This window comes from Drosophila teissieri, chromosome 2R (assembly GCF_016746235.2).
Source record: "Drosophila teissieri strain GT53w chromosome 2R, Prin_Dtei_1.1, whole genome shotgun sequence".
In the NCBI taxonomy this organism is placed as follows: domain Eukaryota; kingdom Metazoa; phylum Arthropoda; class Insecta; order Diptera; family Drosophilidae; genus Drosophila; species Drosophila teissieri.
This window is the reverse complement of record NC_053030.1, coordinates 18,602,402-18,620,747: the sequence shown is the minus strand read 5'-3', so window position 1 is coordinate 18,620,747 and position 18,346 is coordinate 18,602,402. Positions and strand designations below refer to the sequence as shown.

At 43.0% G+C, this 18,346-nt stretch overlaps 2 protein-coding genes across 2 annotated transcripts; both read left to right on the top strand.

The window, feature by feature from the left end:
• Positions 1–4,811: 4,811 nt before the first annotated feature.
• LOC122614004 (general odorant-binding protein 56h-like) lies at positions 4,812–5,442 on the top strand. Its single transcript, XM_043788455.1, has 2 exons — positions 4,812–4,952; positions 5,018–5,442. Exons 1-2 carry the CDS (start codon positions 4,896–4,898, stop codon positions 5,357–5,359), a joined length of 399 nt encoding a protein of 132 aa, XP_043644390.1. The 5' UTR covers positions 4,812–4,895; the 3' UTR covers positions 5,360–5,442.
• Positions 5,443–15,353: 9,911 nt separating this feature from the next.
• LOC122614858 (odorant receptor 56a-like) lies at positions 15,354–17,076 on the top strand. The gene is made up of 6 exons (XM_043789533.1): positions 15,354–15,654; positions 15,716–16,146; positions 16,208–16,423; positions 16,482–16,583; positions 16,812–16,964; positions 17,020–17,076. The coding sequence occupies exons 1-6, from the start codon at positions 15,354–15,356 to the stop codon at positions 17,074–17,076; spliced, it is 1,260 nt and encodes a 419-aa protein (XP_043645468.1).
• Positions 17,077–18,346: the final 1,270 nt, after the last annotated feature.

The following is an 18,346-nucleotide window of genomic DNA, read 5'->3' as shown; positions in this document are numbered from 1 at the left end:
CTCCGAAACGCCCGACGGCGGCTCAAATGCGGTTGGCAGCTTTGCGCCATCGGTTTCGTCTGGGGACAAGGACATCGGAAAGTGTGTAAGGTGCCAGGATCCATGGGCAACACGAAATTAGTTTCTGATGGTTGCTAGCCTCCTTCTGTTATTTTTTTTTGGCCCTGCCATAACACTGAAAGATGGAGATTGAATTGGGGAAAACACAGAGCAAAATTGCAGCCAAAGAAAATGGAGAGATCAACGCGAAATTGGGAAATAAATTATTACAAAACCAGAAATAAATGCATATCAAAGGCGTAAATAAATTTGCGAAAATCTAGATTCCAGAAATCTGGAGCACAAGATGGCACTTTGCCAGTTTTCATCTAGGTCGGCCACCCATAGGCAAAAAACATCCTCCATTAGGCCGCAATTCGCTTGACTTTTCATTAGCCACTCCAATGCGAGCACAGCGTGCATTTTGTAATATAATAACTCACGCAAGTAAATTAATTTAAAATCATATTTATAGCATTTTAGTTAATTAAATGCGCAAAACTGTGCCCCTTCCCCGCTTATTCCTCTCCCTTTTTTCCGCTAGGTGAAAGTGTCAAATGCATGAATGTGGTTACTAATGTTGCTTTTGTTGTTGTTGTTGTAGTGTCTGTCTCACCAACACACAGATACTCACACGCACACACACACTGGCAGTGGCGCACGCACACACACCTCTTTTTGCGAACCGCCTGCTTGCCGCGACATTTATGAACTTTATGAAGTCTGCTCCATAAATCATCTCTCCCATACTCTTTTCTATGGCAGGGCTAGCATTTGCTTAGGCGAATTTAATGAAAAAATGAATTTCGTATTCCCAGTTCCCAAAGAACGAGGCTAGGATACTCTAGATGAAGAGCACTATCCTTAACTATATCCTTTTCTATTCCGATATAAAGCAATATCGATGTTATGGACTCGCAAACCTTTATAGTGCTTTTAAATTATATGGTTTTTTATATATTATATTAATATTATTTATAAATGTGCTTAAGAGTAAAACTAGTAGAGTTTACTTTCCCTTTGCAAAAGGGTATCTCCACATTCCGCGCTCCGTGGATTCCTCGCGAAAGTTGTCTGCACGAAAGCGAAAGATGAAATCATGCGGTCTGCCGGTTGCTTCCAAAGGTGGAGCACGGATTTTGAACTGGGACTGGGATGGGTGGTTTGGATTCGGGTGGCATGGGTGACTCGGTGGCTGAGTGGTTGAGTGGTGCAGCATGTGTGCCACATGGCGCATTGCCGTATCCACGGCTACGACGGCTGTTTGTTTGTCTCTCTGTTTGTGTTTTGTTTAACTCTCGTTTTTTTTTGTTTTTTGCTATTTATATTATTTTTGAGACTTTGGCGCGCTGCATGGTATATTATTTTGCGCTTATTTCTAATTTTTTGCACATCTTCTTGGATTTTATTCAGCTCCTGCCGAGATTTATATAGCCAATACACCACAATGTGTGAGTGCCACCGGGGGCTGCAAGTTAATGTGGCGCATTGTGTAGCCACATAGTTTCAGTTTCGCTGGGATTATGCAAAGTTATGCGGCCCCCAAAAAACATACCGTCAATCTGAAACTGGCCAATAAACTGCAGAGCAGCCAACGCACATATAAAACAATTTGCCTACAAAGGAGCAAAAGCCTCCTCCTCATTTTCGGTGGGGGGGTGGGTGCCAGCAATTTAAAATTGTTTATAAAACACAGGGCACAGAGCACACACATGAGCATAAAACTTGCATGCCACGGCAATGGCGATGTGATGCGATGTGAGGCTCCTGTTGCTGGGCCATTGGTCCTGGCCTGGCCGCAATAGCTCCCAGAGGTCGGCATTAAATTCTGCTGCTGGCCTATATAAGCCGGGGTACCGGGGTTTCGGGCCACGGGCCTAACTACACCATGGGGACAGCAATTGATGATGGTCTAAGACCCAAGATATGTAGCCGTGGCTGAAGCTGACGCTGAAACTGAAACTGAAGCTGAAGCTGGAGTTGGATAGATGAAAACTGAGGCTGAGCCGTAAGCCTAAGCGAATGCTCCGGGATATAAAAGGACTTAGTCGCATGTTAACGCCACGCCTACGCAAATCCATGGACGGAGCAGCGGCGGAATCCGGATCAGGAACAGGAGCAGGAGCAGGAGCAACCACCCCGCAATGCAGCGCATATCCTTGGGGTGAGATGATGCTCCCTGCTTCCTGCTGTAGCTGATCCCCATCTCTGGCCATTATGAAGTCATAAACGCACATGCAGCCAGGCCAAAAATTGGAAGAGCCCATTGGGGATGGGCCTCAGGCCAGCTCCATCTTCGCCCCCCCGAATTTAGGCCGTTTCTCTGTTTTTTTAGCACATGTAAAAATGCTTGTTATCAAGCAGCAAACAGAGGGTGGGTCTACGAAAAAAAAAAGGAAAAAAATTAAACAACGAGATGTGGACAATTTTTGGACAGAGCCCCGAGCTTAAACTGTTATTACCAGCGAGGGGGAGAGGAGTGGGCTGCAGTCTGCTGTTTATGAGTTGTAAAGCCGTAGTCAGACAATAGCCGGCCACGCCCACACATGGGCGCTAAGCCGGAGGACATATTAGGAGCCTGGTCTAGTTTGCTATTTTAAACAGCAGGACAAATCGGGGAAACACCCCAACACCCACACATTCCCCCCCCTATTTTGCTGCCACTCTGGCTGTCAATGGTCTGTGCTGGCTTCTTATGCCTGGCTGCATTTCATATTTATCCTGTGCCAGAAGTTGTGGCTTTGGGTGCAGGAGCAGTTAAGTTGGTGGGCAGCACAGGTCCTGCGGCCAGGTGAGTTATGTTATTTCGATTGCGCACTTTTTGCGTAGGCTCTTGAAATGGAAACACCGAACAGCCAGGGGAATTTTCAAGTAGCAAAACAGGTTTTCATTTCATTGCATTCTTATTTTTCAGTTCATTTTAATAGTTCGCTTTATAATGCTTAAGTCATATATCAACTATATTTTACATTTAATATTTTAATATTTCGCTTTATAAAGCTTAAGTCATATATCAAATATAACGTGTTTGCTGTTTCATTTCTCAACTACTTTCTTTCTTAAATTTGTTTATTTTGTATTTTATATAGACTAAGATATTTTTTTTTGTAAATTAAGTTTTCAATTAGCCCAACATTTTCTGGTGTAAGATGAACCTCGGTCGCTGGCAATATTGCTAATGCCCTTGGTGCGTTAAACTAATTGAATCGCTCTTTTGATGAGCCTTCGATCTCAAATTTCCTTGGCGCGACTATATCACAAAGGCCACGCGTCAATTACACTGAAGTAGATGTAAAATGTATTTTAAAAGCTTGGCCAATATTATTTTACCATGCGCACTGGATTTCACCGGGGCAATCGCGTTAGCGTTTCGAAGTCCGGACTTGGGCGCGTGTTCCTTCCGGTTTTGGGAGTGCACGTGCCTGGAGTCCGGACTTCGGAGTCCGGAGAAATGGTGCCGCATTCCGTCCAGGGGCTTAAAGAGCAACTTTAAGGCGGGATTGGACGAACTACTCGCTCGGGCGGAGGAAAATGGGAAAAACGGGTCGAGTCGAGCGCTGGCAACACATTTTTGGCATACTTCACACAATCTACTGATGAAGTCAACTGGAAAACTCGCATAGCTTTGATGTTTCGACAGCAATTGCAGTGTGTACACACGGATACACACCTACAAACACACTCAAAAGGATGCCATTTGTTCGAATGTCCTTTGGCGCAATTCAAAGGCCGCAACTTCAAAGCCCAAAAACTACGTTCTGTGGACCGCAGATGTTGTGGCCCAAGTGGTCCATGCGAAAGGGGGCCACTAAATAGTAATTTACCAAATAAGTTTGTTCTTCTAATTACCAACTGTGAGATGGCAAGCCAACTAACCGGCCAACTAAAGCCAGCTCCTTGCCCGCTGAGAGCTATTACATTTTTTGCAATTACTCTAAAAGGATTTCAATTAGCGTTTGAAAACGCATTAAGGTAAATGAAAATGTCCGCACCACGCGAATATTATATGAAATATATAATAATAATAATATTCATAGTGCTAATAGGTATTATAGCAACATTAGCCGCACTGCTTGTGCAAAAAAGCCAATTACCATAAAACCGTACAAATGCAATTACGAAATATCCGAATTATCTAACCATTGCCATTGGGACACTGAATCCCTTTCGTTCCAATTAAAATATGCACTAGGGTGAGCATGAAAATTAATCAAGGTATTTTCAACGCAAATTGCAATGAAGTAAATTGGCAAATTGTTCAGTTGACCCATACGTTAATAGCCTTTGAGCATTCTAAACAAATGCACGCCGATAATAATCACCCGAAAATGAACAATAAATTATGCATTATTAAGCAGATATCAGCAGTAATTATAAAATATTTAAACAATTTCGTTAACTGACATTCTAATGCCCTGCCAAGCTTAATTAGTGCTTAATTCATTTCACTTAAAATCTAAAATAAGTGAAGCACGCATTAAAAACACCTTTTAAGTATTAAGCAATACATTTTATATATTATTTATATTTTGGTTTTCAGAGCTTTCCACTTTAAATGAGCAGTGCACCTTTCAGTCCAGCTGTATGGATTTCTGAGAATGCATTGCTATTTTAAGCGAAAATTAAGAGACTTTCCTATCGGTAATTATTCCGACCTTTGGGTTAGACACCTTGACAGTGGCAATAACTTTTGGAGTTAGTCAGCCAGCGTGACCAATGCGTCTCATCTTTTAGTGATAATCAATATGCGGCACAATAAGAATTGGCAAATGCAAAGCGTCACGCAAACTGCCAACACTGCTATAAAAACCGATGTCATTTCAGCCAGCGATTAGTAAACGAAAAAGTGAACTAAAATGAGGGCTACTTTCGCATTGACTCTGTTGCTCGGCTGCCTTTCAGGCATTTTGGCGGTAAGTTTGCTATTACATTGTACCACTGAAACTATATTAGTGTGAATATAAATTTTGATGCAAAGGAACAACCCAAGCTAGACACATCGGTGTCCCAGGAACTAGTGATGGGTTGCCTCAAGGAGAACGGCGTCACTTCACAGGATCTGGCTGACCTGCAAACGGGCAAGGTGAAGGCCGAGGATGCCAAGGACAATGTGAAGTGCTCCACTCAGTGCATTTTGGTCAAGACCGGATTCATGGACTCTACAGGCAAACTGCTGACCGACAAGATTAAGTCTTACTACGAGAAGACGAGCTTTAAGGATCTCATCGCAAAGGATTTGGACAGGTGCAGCGTGGTCAAGGGCGCCAATGCCTGTGACACCGCCTTCAAGATATTGTCCTGCTTCCAGGGATCCCATTAGGGATCAACAATCCCAGCAGTCGGTCGGTAGAAAAGCAAAGCATAATCTGTCCAAAAGCAATAAAGGCTTGCCGTAGAAATTAATATAGCCAAACCCTTAATTCAAAAGAAAACACAAATCGATTTTCATAATATGATAATAGCGGCAAGTAATCCCTTTTTTACCTAGATATATTGGTTTCAGTAAAGTCTTTTAATTTCGAAGGAAACAGCGCCTAAAACAATATATAAGGCACAATCTTACAGTGCCTACCCCATGCCATTCATACCCTACAGCACTTATATATACCCCGTACTTATTTACTTCCCTTTTGACCCTGTTACCCTTTTTGGTGGCTAATTTGTGAAATATTCCCAAAGCATCTGCGAAATGCCAGCAATTTAATTATTACGAACCGCTTTGGCAAAAAGGCAAACAGAGCACTCATAAAATCATAGCCATCGGCAACAATTTCAATCGAATTGTCAGGGTCGGGACACTCTTTGCACTGCCCCCGAAAACCCTGCAACCCCATGTTTTTGTTATCGAAGACAAACTAAGTTTTCATATATAAATAGACGCTGCCGGGGCTGGATTCTCAGCGATTTTTGGGTGGCAGGCTACTACATATTGTATTCCAAGGAATTTTTAATTTCTTCATTGTGAAAATATTTATTGAAACCGAACATCGCCGAAAGGCACCAAAAAGTTGACGGAGTCCTCGCACCAGGCGGTAAAATAAGGGGGCCAAAAGAAAAACAAGAGAAAACGCTATAGTCGAGTTCCCCGACTATCTGATACCCGTTACTCAGCTAGTGAAAGTGCGAAGGAGTCTTCAGCACTGACAGTTTTTGGCGGTTTGTGGGCGCTAGAGTGGGCGTGGCAAAAAGTTTTTTGGCAAATCGATAGAAATTTATAAGACTAATACAAAAATGAAAAAATATCAAAACATTTTTCAATAGTGTGGGCGTAGCAGGTTTGGGCGGTTTGTGGGCGTTAGAGTGGGCGTGGCAAAAAGGTTTTTTGGTAAATCGATAGAAATTTATAAGACTAATACAAAAATGAAAAAATTTCAAAAAATTTTTTAATAGTGTGGGCGTGGCAGTTTTGGGCGGTTTGTGGGCGTTAGAGTGGGCGTGGCAACATGAATCGACAAACTTGCGCTGCGTCTATGTCTCAGAAGTTAGTATGCTTAATCTCAACTTTCTACCTTTTGTAGTTCCTGAGATCTCGACGTTCATACGGACGGACAGACGGACAGACGGACAGACGGACGGACAGACGGACAGACGGACAGACGGACAGACGGACAGACGGACAGACGGACGGACAGACGGACATGGCCAGATCGACTCAGCTATTGATCCTGATCATGAATATATATACTTTATATGGTCGGAAACGCTTCCTTCTGCCTGTTACATACTTTTCAACGAATCTAGTATACCCTTTTACTCTACGAGTAACGGGTATAACAAGGGAGCCGAAATTGCGCAACGCGAGAAGTTCAATGGTATCGGAATATCTACAGATTGGAAGCTAAGAAGGAGCAGCTGGCTGACTGGGTGACTGACTTTAATGGAGCTCAGTTGCAGCTTAAAGGAAAGTTAAGGTTGGGGTTCAGGCCAAGGGGCTTCCTGGACAGCTCCGGTAATAGCCACTGAAACCTGGGCAAACAAATTGAATGAAATCAACTCGTTAAAAAGTAAATAACTCTGATGAATGGCTGAAATGCACAAAGAGCCGACCGAGCAGCTTCCAGGTGGTAGGAGGTGGTAGGAGTTGGTAGGAGTAAAGGGCTGCCAGTCAATTGAAAATGAAATACAAATAAAAATGCAAACAACCGGGCAACGCATCGGCCACATACAAATGTTGGCTAAGCAGCAGGCTCCAGGATATGCAGCCGAAGGATGTCTGTGTCTGGACTGTCAGGAATGGCCGAAGGAAATTAGTAGAGCCCGAGCACAAAAGGACCTAGAAATGTTGAAAATGGCAAAAGGAAATGGGCTGTAAGCCGCCGCAAGTCTTCCAGTCAGCCGACAAGCCAGGACATCGAAAGCTGCAGGGAAAAAGGAGTTGGCGTTGGAGTTGCAGTTGGAGGTGGATGTTATCCTTTCACATTCATCGATGAACTTTCAATAGCAGAACTTTAGTTTGCCGATTTTTTATGACCACCGGGCTTCCTTCGCCTTTTATGCACCCCTTTTTTCAAGGATATGACATTGAATTGCACTGGCTGCCAGCTGGAAAGTTTGCGTCCTGAAATGGTTTTTGGCCCGCTTCTGCAAAAGTTGTTGCTAAAAAGTTACTTTGCGTGGGATAAGAGCTCTCGAGCCCAGTCGCAAACTTATCGAGCTAAGAAGAGATCTGGAAACTAAGCGTATATATCTTTTATCGCAATAAATATTTATGTATTTCGTAATATGTTTGACTTCTTGCTGCGTTTTTAAAGGGGTGGAAATTAGTGCACAGAGCACAATAAGTTTGAACTTTATGGAACTAGCATTTAAATAAACACAAACTTGCACAAATTTGTATTAATACAGTTCACAAACACACAATAATAAACAGTTTAATGCTTCGGGCAAACAAAAAAAACTGAAATTTAAGCTTTGAGAATATTTTTCTCAGCTTGAACAGTTTTCCACTTGTAATCCGTGAGTTTCACACCCAAAGTCATGAGCTTAATTACATACCAACAGGAGTTCAGTGAGCAGGATGGCCAATATGAAGTTGCCAGGACAACATGCTATTCACTAGCTTCCTTGCCGCTGCTGTTGACAATTTCCAGGAAGCCGAGCTGCTTGGCATTCAGATTTCGCATCGACTTCACCTTCCGACCGCAGTTTATTATGAGCTAAACAGCCAAGCTGCTGATGCCGCTCCGCTGCCAATGGCAAAAGCAGGAAATATGCACAGACCGTGATAGACTAAGGGAAATGCAGAAATACCCCGAAAAACCCAGCACCCACTCGAATCCAATCCCCAATCCCAGCTCGGCATCAGCCAAGTCAAAACCCATTCAACAACAGTTTCGCATAATTGTAAATTCAAGTGGAAATGAATGAATTTACGCTGAACTCGACAGAAAATACCAGCAAACGAATGTTGCTTTTGCCAACGCTTTTGCTGTTGCCGAGCAGGTACCAAATGCACAGAGAGAAATGTACATTAAAGGGAAATTATTTCAAGGAAACTTTAAGAATATAGCAGTCTAGGTAAATGAGCAAAAACTGGGTTCTCTGGTAGATTAGATTCAATGATAAAATGTTTCTAAGATTCTATACGTGGTTCCAAAACAAAGACACCGTATAAAATGATATACTGGTGCTACCAAGAACTTAGAACCTAGAATGCTAAAATTTCATTTCAAAAAGTTAATCATTATATTTTTCATTTAGCAATTCTTCGGGTGTAACAGGTAACTGCGAAGAAGGTAACGGATGCTGATGGCGATGGCTAACGGTAACGTTTCCCAATGGCGCGCAAACAATATGGCGTCCTCGTCGAGGTCGAGGTTGCAAAATGGGCGTTGGGTGTTGGTCTGTGGGCGGTGGGAGTGGCATTTGGGGGCTGTGGCGGAATCACGTTGCCTGCATATTTTCATTCATTCGTTTCAGCGTCAACGTCTGCCGACGACTGCAAAGTTATGGAATGCATAACGGGCTGGCTTACTCTGGTACTCCGTCTTCTGGTGTGATGGTGCTGCCCCCCTATGTATTTGCACTTTTGTGTATCTGGCGGATCCAACGGTGCCGGGATGTGCACACTTCTTGTTGCCCTGTTGGCTTACCCTTCAAGTATTTACGCCTTTATTTATTTAACATTTCAATTGCATATTTTCGCACAAAAGCGCGTGCCGAGCCGAAAGGATGTTGGTACATTTGGATCCCCTAGCTCTGCCATGTCAATGGCCCACCACCAGCGACCACCAAAGGGTTAATTCGAATGCTTGTGGGGGCTTAGCTCGCACAAATAACTGAAGGTCCTGCACGTTTCCATGGGCGTGACCCATGCTAAATTGTCCAGAGCCAGTGTCATTCACTCCCCGGGTTCAAAAGTTTTCAAGAGCGGCTTGAGCTCCGCCCTAAATGAGATGCAAATATTATGGTCCACAAATCTCTTTGAGCAACCAATTTAGGCACAATTTCTATGTATAAATATAATCAAATAAAGTCGTTGTATTGTTTTATTTGAATTGTGTAAGTATTAAACTGAACATAGTTATAACTTTTTCTACAAGTTCTTCTGCACTTAGAAATAAATTGAAAAGCATTCAACTACCTTGATACAAAACACTCTATACATGCTTGGTTAGAACAAACATACAAATTTGAATGCAACTGACAGATCGATGAGCATGTCGAACATCGCAACTTGCAACAAAAGTGTATGCACAACACTTTCATTTTTCTTTAAACTGTCATCCCTTATACCTTATACCATATACCAGTTCGTCATCACGATTTCTATCATGAGCGATGATGCTGTTTCCATAGCGATTTCCACCGGCGCCCAAGAGTATGCAACACAAAAGAGGCATTTTTCTCAAGTGATGCCGCATTTAGCTTAGTTTCTGGGGCTCTTTTGGGCTGTTTGGCGACTGCTTCTGATCGATGTCACCGATTGTTATTGTTGGCCAAACAATGGCAAACATTGCCAAATACATTTGCCACTGCCGCCAGCGAATATCTATGCGTACGTCTGCACTTCGCTCGAGATAAAGTCGGATTCGGAGACGGAGAATGATGCCAAGATTGATGGTTCCTTCTAAATGATACCTGATTGAGTGTGTGTGTGTGTGTGTGGGTGCTTTTCCCTCTGCATATTCAATATTGTCAGGGGCACAGGACTCGTACCGCTTAAGTGTCATTTTGTGTTCTCGACACGCATTTTATGGCAGACTGGCAAAGTTTTGCACGCGCGATGAAATAAGAATAAGTTTGCGTTTGGGATATGCTGCGAGTATATGGTACGTATATGGTATGGAGGATCTCTCCACCTTCCGCCAAGATGCCGCTGACACTGAGTGAGATAAATGGTGACAAGTTTGTAGGCCAATTTGCGCACTAAACCGTCTAAAAGGCGCCACACACACACACAAACACACACTGACTCATGGGGCATAACCAATTTCATCCGTCGTCGATGGCTCACACAATTAAGTTTGCGGGGCACCAAAATAAAATGCAGCATGCTGCAATTTCGCCTTCGAGTTGCATTTCACAGATGAGTGCATCTTGGTTGGGGGATCTGCGGATCTGGAGCTATATAGCTGCTAACGGTTGTTCTAGACTTGGGCTTCTTGCTAACTTTGGCTCACAGCGCTTGTCGTAATTTTCGCGCCATCAATTTGAAATTACTTGTAGCGCTAGTTCTCGGCGAATTACATGCTTCATTGGGCCTTTGCCGCCTTTGTCGATTGAAGACGCTGTCGAACTCCAGCCAGCCAAGCAGCCAAGTAAGCCAGCCATCGAGCCAGGTGCTCCATGACTGCTGGCCATGGCCATGGAATGCAGCTGCGATTTTAGCATAAGTAGCGCAAATTGTATGCATTTCGAGCTAAGAGCGAACGATGGAACGCCCCGACAATCGCAGCGAACGACGCAATTACCGATAAATGGGAAGCTGGCTTTCATCCACTTAACGCTTGTTATGGCAGCTTTACAAAGTGTTGATTCTCCGGCACTGCAAATTAGATAACTGGCCGAGTGTGGAAAGGCAACTTATTATGTAAGCTGATTAACCAAAGGAAATATCTTGAGATTGCCCCCACCAAATAGTATCGATAGCCAATGATTCGAGGTAAGCTTATTTATTCAATTGGTCAATAAGATTTTGAATGTGACTTAGTTACACAGTTTGGCTTATTTGTTTGTTACTATTAAAACATACAAAATATAGTTAAATAGCTCTTGGTATTTATTTTCATGTTGATTTAATCTGCAATCATAAAGTTTAAAATATATACAACAAAGGCTTCTTTTACGTACGTGCATAAACTTGGATTAAAACTGATTTCTCACGATTTCGCCCTTAGCCGGTAAACTGGCTTTTGGAAAGTTGTAAGATTTCGCCACTGACCACTTTGCCCCAACGATTAATCCACCCTTAGCTGGTATGCACAGAGTCACCAGGACACACCTTTAGAAATAAAAAAAGGAAAAAACCCAAGAAGAAACAAGCCATCCTCACGCTCGTTTCTGGCCACAATTTATGCCTGGAAAGGCTCCTTGAAGCGGGACACGCAACCCAGCGCTCCTCGCATTCCGAACCCTTGGGCACAGTGAAATAAAACCAAAAGGATAAAAACTGAAGCAGCAAACTGCATTCATCTGCTCACAATACGCGCTACCCACCTACACAAGTACAAACCAGCGTTGGCGTGCCTCTCGGGATTCCAAATGGCGGGGTTGGAGGTGAAGGCGGGCAAGTAATGGAACGGGGTCGGGATACTTGGCGTATACTTTGTGCCACGACTACTTTTTACTTTTCTTTAACATTATTTTGCACTTTTCAATTAAAAAAGTGTGCACCCCACGCAGCCAGGCAGCCAGGGAGCCAGGGAGCCAGGGAGCCAGGGAGCCATGGAACACCAGTATACCCGTCAGACACAAGCCAACAAACTACGGCAAAGGGCAAAAGTAACCCCAAAAGCGGTCGAAACACGCCGATGAGGGGCGGAGAGGTGGCGGAGAAGTGGGCGTGGTAGGTGGTAGGTGGCAGCTGCCATAATTATAATTTCTTAATGCAAATAAAAACTCGCTGTGCTGATTTCTCGCTTTTGTAGAGAGCCACAATTTAAACATTATGGACTTTTACTTGGACGCTGCGCGTTGACTCTTTCATTTGCGGAAATGCCCTATATCTTTGATATTGAAGTCATTTACCTTTCCCAGCATTTAATTTAATTTAGTGAATATTTGTTAAGAAAAGAAGACATTTTTCTAAAAGTTCTATAATGTTTTGGTAGATCACCTGTTTTTATCAGCTTGCACACTTTTTAACAAATTTTAAAGTAATTTCAAGACTCTTATCTTTAGAGCTCTTTACCTTAAATTTAACTCAATCTTTGTATACAGTTCTATTTAATGTTTTATTGGGTATTTACACTTTTAAAGGTATTTCGCTACGGCTCTCATTAAATATTTCCAATAACAATGGGAGCTCCAACAAAGGGTGTACCGCTTTCAACTTATCGCTCAAATATACTGCAATCTCACGGTTGTTTTTCTTTTGCTTGCGCATTACCAAAGAAAAAGTGAAAAGCAAGGGTTAAATGGGAATTTCTGCTGTTCCTGTTTCACAATCCAGACCTCTGCTCCTGGTCCTGGTTCTGGTCCTGCTGCTGCTCCTTGTCCTGCTCCTGTGGCTGGCTTTCTCGACCTGGTCGCCCACCGATGTTGACCATTGTGGCCATTGCAGTGCCAACAAACGTGCATAGTTAATGAGCGAAATAAAAACCTGTGGCCCCTTTGCCGCAAGCACACACACACACACACACACATCGCACATCGCACACAACGCACACACCCATTCGCACACACAGTTAAGGACATGGCTTTTCAGCGCCGTGCGCAATGAGCTTACGTGGCGTATAATTAATATTAAATGTTATACTTATAAATTAAATAAAATGGCGCAACTGAAGCTGCCTGCCCGGCTGCTCCTTCCTTCAACCACACGATTGATGACCTGGCCGTCAAGCAGTCAGGCCAAATATATACCCCATATATGTATTATATATATATATGTATATATGTTATGTTTATGTTGAGGGGATATACTTATGTACTTGGGGATTTCTGTGTTTGTGGGTCCCATTACTATATGCTCGCGTTATAAATGTGTGTTTGCCAAGTTTGACTTGCTACTTGCGCCACTTCCGCTGTGCGGAAAAATGCTTTTGATTTGATTTTCACCAAATGTCAACTTGACGTCACGTCGTTCGTCTGTGAAGGGAAAGCGGAAAGGCGGAAAAGCGGGAAAGCGGACGTCGTCGTTGTCGCCGCCTTTGTTGTGCCGATTCAACTGCATGATTTATTGTTTTGATGAAATTGCGTGTAAACAATTTAGTGGCTGGTTGGCGCCAAAAGCTCAAGTAAAGTCCTCCCACTCTTAAAGTCTATGGACTTTTAAAAGACTTTATTTAAGGTTAAATGTGGCCATAATTCATGGCCAACAAAGTTGCATAGTTGCTACAGAGTTCTTCGCAAAAGATTTCAGCGAAGTATACTTCGTTGATGGATTACCATGCGAAAACGAGATGTTCTTTTAGATACTCTTTTTACGATGATATAGTAGGAAAATTACTTAGATGCTTTGTTGGATAATTAATATTTTTACGATACTCTTGTTGAGCGGAAAGCTCAAATGACAATGGCTGAACTTTTGTCCTTATAAATGAACCGCAATCGTAGTAAATATGGAAATACCATTCCGATATTGCAACCACAGAGCACGCAAAGATGTCAAAAGGAATGGAGTCAGACCACAGGAGCTCTCGATGGGAAAAGCCCTTAGTTATGGGGCAGTTAAAGCTGCAAGTTAACCACAAAACTGAACGCAGCATCGTGTGCAATTCCGACTACCAATAAATATGCCATAACAATGAGCAAGGCGGGCTAATATCCGATTACTCTGCCCCAGCAAATGTGGCGTGAAAAGCGCCAAGCCAAGCCAAACCAAGCCAAGCCAAGTCAAGTCAGGCCAATACAGATAGATAGATACTCCTACGAATCCTTCCGATTTCCCATTTCCCTTTTTGCAGCAGAGCATGAAACAAACGCATAAGTAAATACCAGAAACGAGTGACTTTCAATATCCTCAAAGGCTTATTGCTTACAGCAAATTTCACGCCAGCAGACAGACAAATACGACCGAGCTGCGAATGCATTTACACATTTGCAAACGCAAACACAAACATCAGAGAGACAGTTGCAAACATGCAACATACAAATATGCGTGCTCTGAGTTTTCCCCCACAATACAACACAACACAACCCATTTTCCCGAAGCTCGTGGAGCTTGTGGAGCATTTCCATGCTGGATTCGGGCTCGAATTCCGAGATGGACTGGGATCGGGACTGGGGATTCGCACCCAGCCATGTCTGAGTGCGTTTCCTCCAACGCATTTACGTTTATTGCATTTGTAAATTATTCACACAAGGATATTAAATGCAAATTGTGAAATAGACGACACACTCGTGCCGCACATGCTTCGCTCCACAGATACAATATCCGTTGATGCCCCATGTATATATTGGCGAATTACTCAGCTCCTGCATATGATTGTCACATGCAAAAACGTATCGAGATTCTCGTTTTCCGATTCTGAGTTCTGAGTTCCCGCCTCGGGCTCTCGGATTCTTGGTGCTCGCATTTCATCTTCCTTGAATGCCATTTGCCGGAAGGACCTTTGGTGCCATGTGAGGTTACTTGGGTCGCTGGTCGATAGTTGGCTACGCAATCTGACCACTTGATTGACTCTGGCCCTCATTCGGTTTGTGCACCTGTAATTCGATCCAACGAGCAGAGATCAAAAATTAATTTTATTAAAGCCAGTAGGACTGCACTCACATCTTATTTATTCGTTTTCCATTACCTGATTACACTTTTGCACCGACCGCTTGCCACTCTCGAAAAGTGGCCAGAACAAGTTGGGAAAAAGTTTAATTTCACTAGCAAATTTCACCCACTCGCATGCAACGCTGCCCAAAACACATTTGACATTGCTGCCCCTGAATGTGGACAAAGTTTCGGGTGCCGCACAGTGTAACATGCAAATCGAATTTAAACTTGCCAACAAATAATGGAAGGCCATCTGGCTGCAGGGCTTACACCTAGCACATTACCAAATCGTCTATGCAGAACTGCAGCACCTGTCGCTAAATCAGTAAACAGAGACAATTATTGCTCAATTATTGCCACTTAACGTGTCCCCTGCTAATCAATCCACTTAGCACCTTAAAACCTATAAAAGAACCTAGAAAATGGTCAGCTGCAAACAGTTACCATGTTCAAAGTTAAGGATCTGCTGCTCTCGCCGTCAACCTTCGATGATCCCATCTTTGGAACCCATCTGCGATGCTTCCAATGGTACGGATATGTGGCCTCCAAGGATCAGAATAGACCTTGGCTAAGTCTCATACGGTGCACCATTTTGACGGCTTCAATTTGGCTAAGCTGTGCTCTAATGCTGGCGAGAGTGTTTCGTGGTTACGAAAACCTCAATGATGGGGCCACGAGTTACGCCACCGCAGTACAGTATTTCGCAGTATCCATTGCCACGTTTAATGCCTACGTTCAAAGAGATAGTGAGTTTAAACTATAATATTAATATATTCATTTGATAAAGTATGCTGCATCTTTATCCAGAGGTAATAGCCCTTCTGCGAGCTGCCCATTCGGATATCCAGAACTTGATGCTCGAGGCGGATAACCAGGAGATGGAACTCCTGGTCGCCACTCAGGCCTATACCCGCACCATCACCCTGTTGATCTGGGTGCCATCGGTCATTGCTGGCCTAATGGCCTATTCGGACTGCATCTACAGGACTCTATTTCTGCCCAAATCGGTTTTCAATGTGCCAGCAGTGCGACGTGGTGAGGAGCAGCCCATTCTGCTCTTCCAGCTGTTTCCCTTCGGAGAACTTTGCGATAACTTCGTGGTTGGATACTTGGGACCTTGGTATGCTCTGGGCCTGGGGATCACCACTATCCCATTGTGGCACACCTTCATCACTTGCCTCATGAAGTACGTAAACCTCAAGCTGCAGATACTCAAAAAGCGAGTGGAGGAGATGGATGTAATATAGTTATTTTTATTTCTTATTATATATATTTATTGTACATTTCGCGTTTGAGTAGATAAGCCGGCTTAATCCCAACTTGGAAATTAATCATCTAACTGGCAGTGAGTTAACTTTCTGGCAAATGCAACTCTTCAAGGAATTTGTTAGGGAACAACTAAGGATTCGAAAATTTGTCCAGGAACTGCAGCATCTCATTTGCGTGCCCGTGATGGCAGATTTCATTATCTTCTCGGTTCTCATATGCTTTCTCTTCTTTGCCTTGACAGTTGGCGTAAGTTTGCATATTTACCAATTTATAGTTTTAGAAAATATTTAATATGGCCTATTAGGTTCCAAGCAAAATGGATTACTTCTTCATGTTCATTTACCTGTTTGTGATGGCTGGTATTCTGTGGATTTATCATTGGCATGCCACGTTAATTGTTGAATGTGTGGGTATACTAACAAGAATATCATAAAATATTAACAAAAAATCTTCCTCTAAAGAAGTTAATTTATTCTCGCTTTTTTTTCAATTGACATTCATTCACATTGGTTTCACATGTCGGATGAAGCACTATTAAGTCGGAGAAAAAAAGCCCATGGCAATCTATTGTCTGACTCGCATGATTTTTGTTTACTTCCTTTTAGTAGCCTCCTAAAAATTCCCTTTTTTTCAGCACGATGAACTGAGCCTTGCTTACTTTTCTTGCGGATGGTACAACTTCGAAATGCCTTTGCAGAAAATGCTCGTTTTTATGATGATGCATGCCCAAAGGCCGATGAAGATGCGCGCCCTGCTGGTTGATTTGAATCTGAGAACCTTCATCGACGTAAGGCTGTCGAGTCGATATTGGATTCATCGAATTCAAGCCATTCCTTTTGCAGATTGGCCGTGGAGCCTACAGCTACTTCAATTTGCTGCGTAGCTCCCACTTGTATTAAGGGGGAAAGCCTTTTCTTCAGGGCTAATCAAATGCCGTTGCGCCTGTCAACTCGTTTGGCTAACATGACAGTAAACAAGCCATGCAATTCATTTTGCCCGGCACACACTCACAAAAACCGAGGAAACGATAAAGGGCACATACATATGTAGAAGTTGAAATGCTAAAACCATTTTACAGTGCAAATAAACGTGGCTCAAACTGAAGAGAGACGCCTGTTACTCAAAAAGGCAATGCAAGTAACGGGCGACATCATTTATCACTTGAGAAACGTCGCATGTCACTGGCGTTGTATGTGTTTTGTTATATTGTCTTTCTCAATGGATATAAAACGATTTTTGCACTTCTTACCAACCAACCCCCGCCCCTGCCATTATTTCCCTGCCGTGCCTCTAATTGTCTTGGGGGTTTAGACAAAGGAAATTTATGCGTCTGCCCCAGCAAAACGGTCAGATACATCAACCCACCACCACAGTACAACCATCAGCGAAACTAACCAAACAAACCGAATCGTTGTCCCCCTGGGTGTATTTTTTAATATTATTAAGAGTATAGACAAAAAAAAGAAGTAAGTAAACAAAAATAAAAACAAACTGCGACCCACACCCAAATAAACACGCATTTTGTTGCGGTTCTTGTGCTCCCTGGGATTACACAAAGTGGCTAAATGGCTGATAAAGGCACACGCCGAACCTCGGCTACTAATGAGTATTAATGGCGGGGTTACAAACGCGGCAGGTATGCCAGAGCCCAGAACCCTGCAAACAGAACTCAGAACTCAAAACCCAGAACCATTTCGAAAAACCTGGGCATCCATCCACGTATGTTAGTCCTCGGAGGGTGACAACAGAGAGGGTCACAGATAGTTGGGTAACAGCGTGAAAAGGGTTGTTGGTAAACCACTCGATTGAAATCTCTCTGAGGAGAGCGTTACCCTTTCGAAAAAATAGAAGAATGCGCTGATATGCTGATATATGAGATACAACTCCTTTAATATTTACGCGACATCTGTAGTACACATTTGTTCAAACAAACATATAACACAATGGAAGGGTTGGTGATTCAGCTCTTCTATTTGCCACTTACGTATCGTTTTGAAGCACTAAACTCTTACTAAATAGGTAAATATTGTTTGAGTAAGGGTCGCTTAGCTAGTTAGTCATTGCAGTTCTATAGCTAGTCAAATATCCACCTCTTGTACTAAAAAAAAGTATTTCGTATAGCTTGAAACACATATTTTTAGACCACAACAATAAAGATAATTTGGCAAA

Bases quoted from the DNA above. Each gene is read 5' to 3' on its own strand.
- LOC122614004 (XM_043788455.1), top strand. From the start codon at position 4,896: ATGAGGGCTACTTTCGCATTGACTCTGTTGCTCGGCTGCCTTTCAGGC. The intron at 4,953-5,017 runs GTAAGTTTGCTA...TTTGATGCAAAG, and splicing joins GCCTTTCAGGCATTTTGGCG to GAACAACCCAAGCTAGACAC.
- LOC122614858 (XM_043789533.1), top strand. From the start codon at position 15,354: ATGTTCAAAGTTAAGGATCTGCTGCTCTCGCCGTCAACCTTCGATGAT. The intron at 15,655-15,715 runs GTGAGTTTAAAC...ATCTTTATCCAG, and splicing joins TGCCTACGTTCAAAGAGATA to AGGTAATAGCCCTTCTGCGA. The intron at 16,965-17,019 runs GTAAGGCTGTCG...TTCCTTTTGCAG, and splicing joins ATCTGAGAACCTTCATCGAC to ATTGGCCGTGGAGCCTACAG.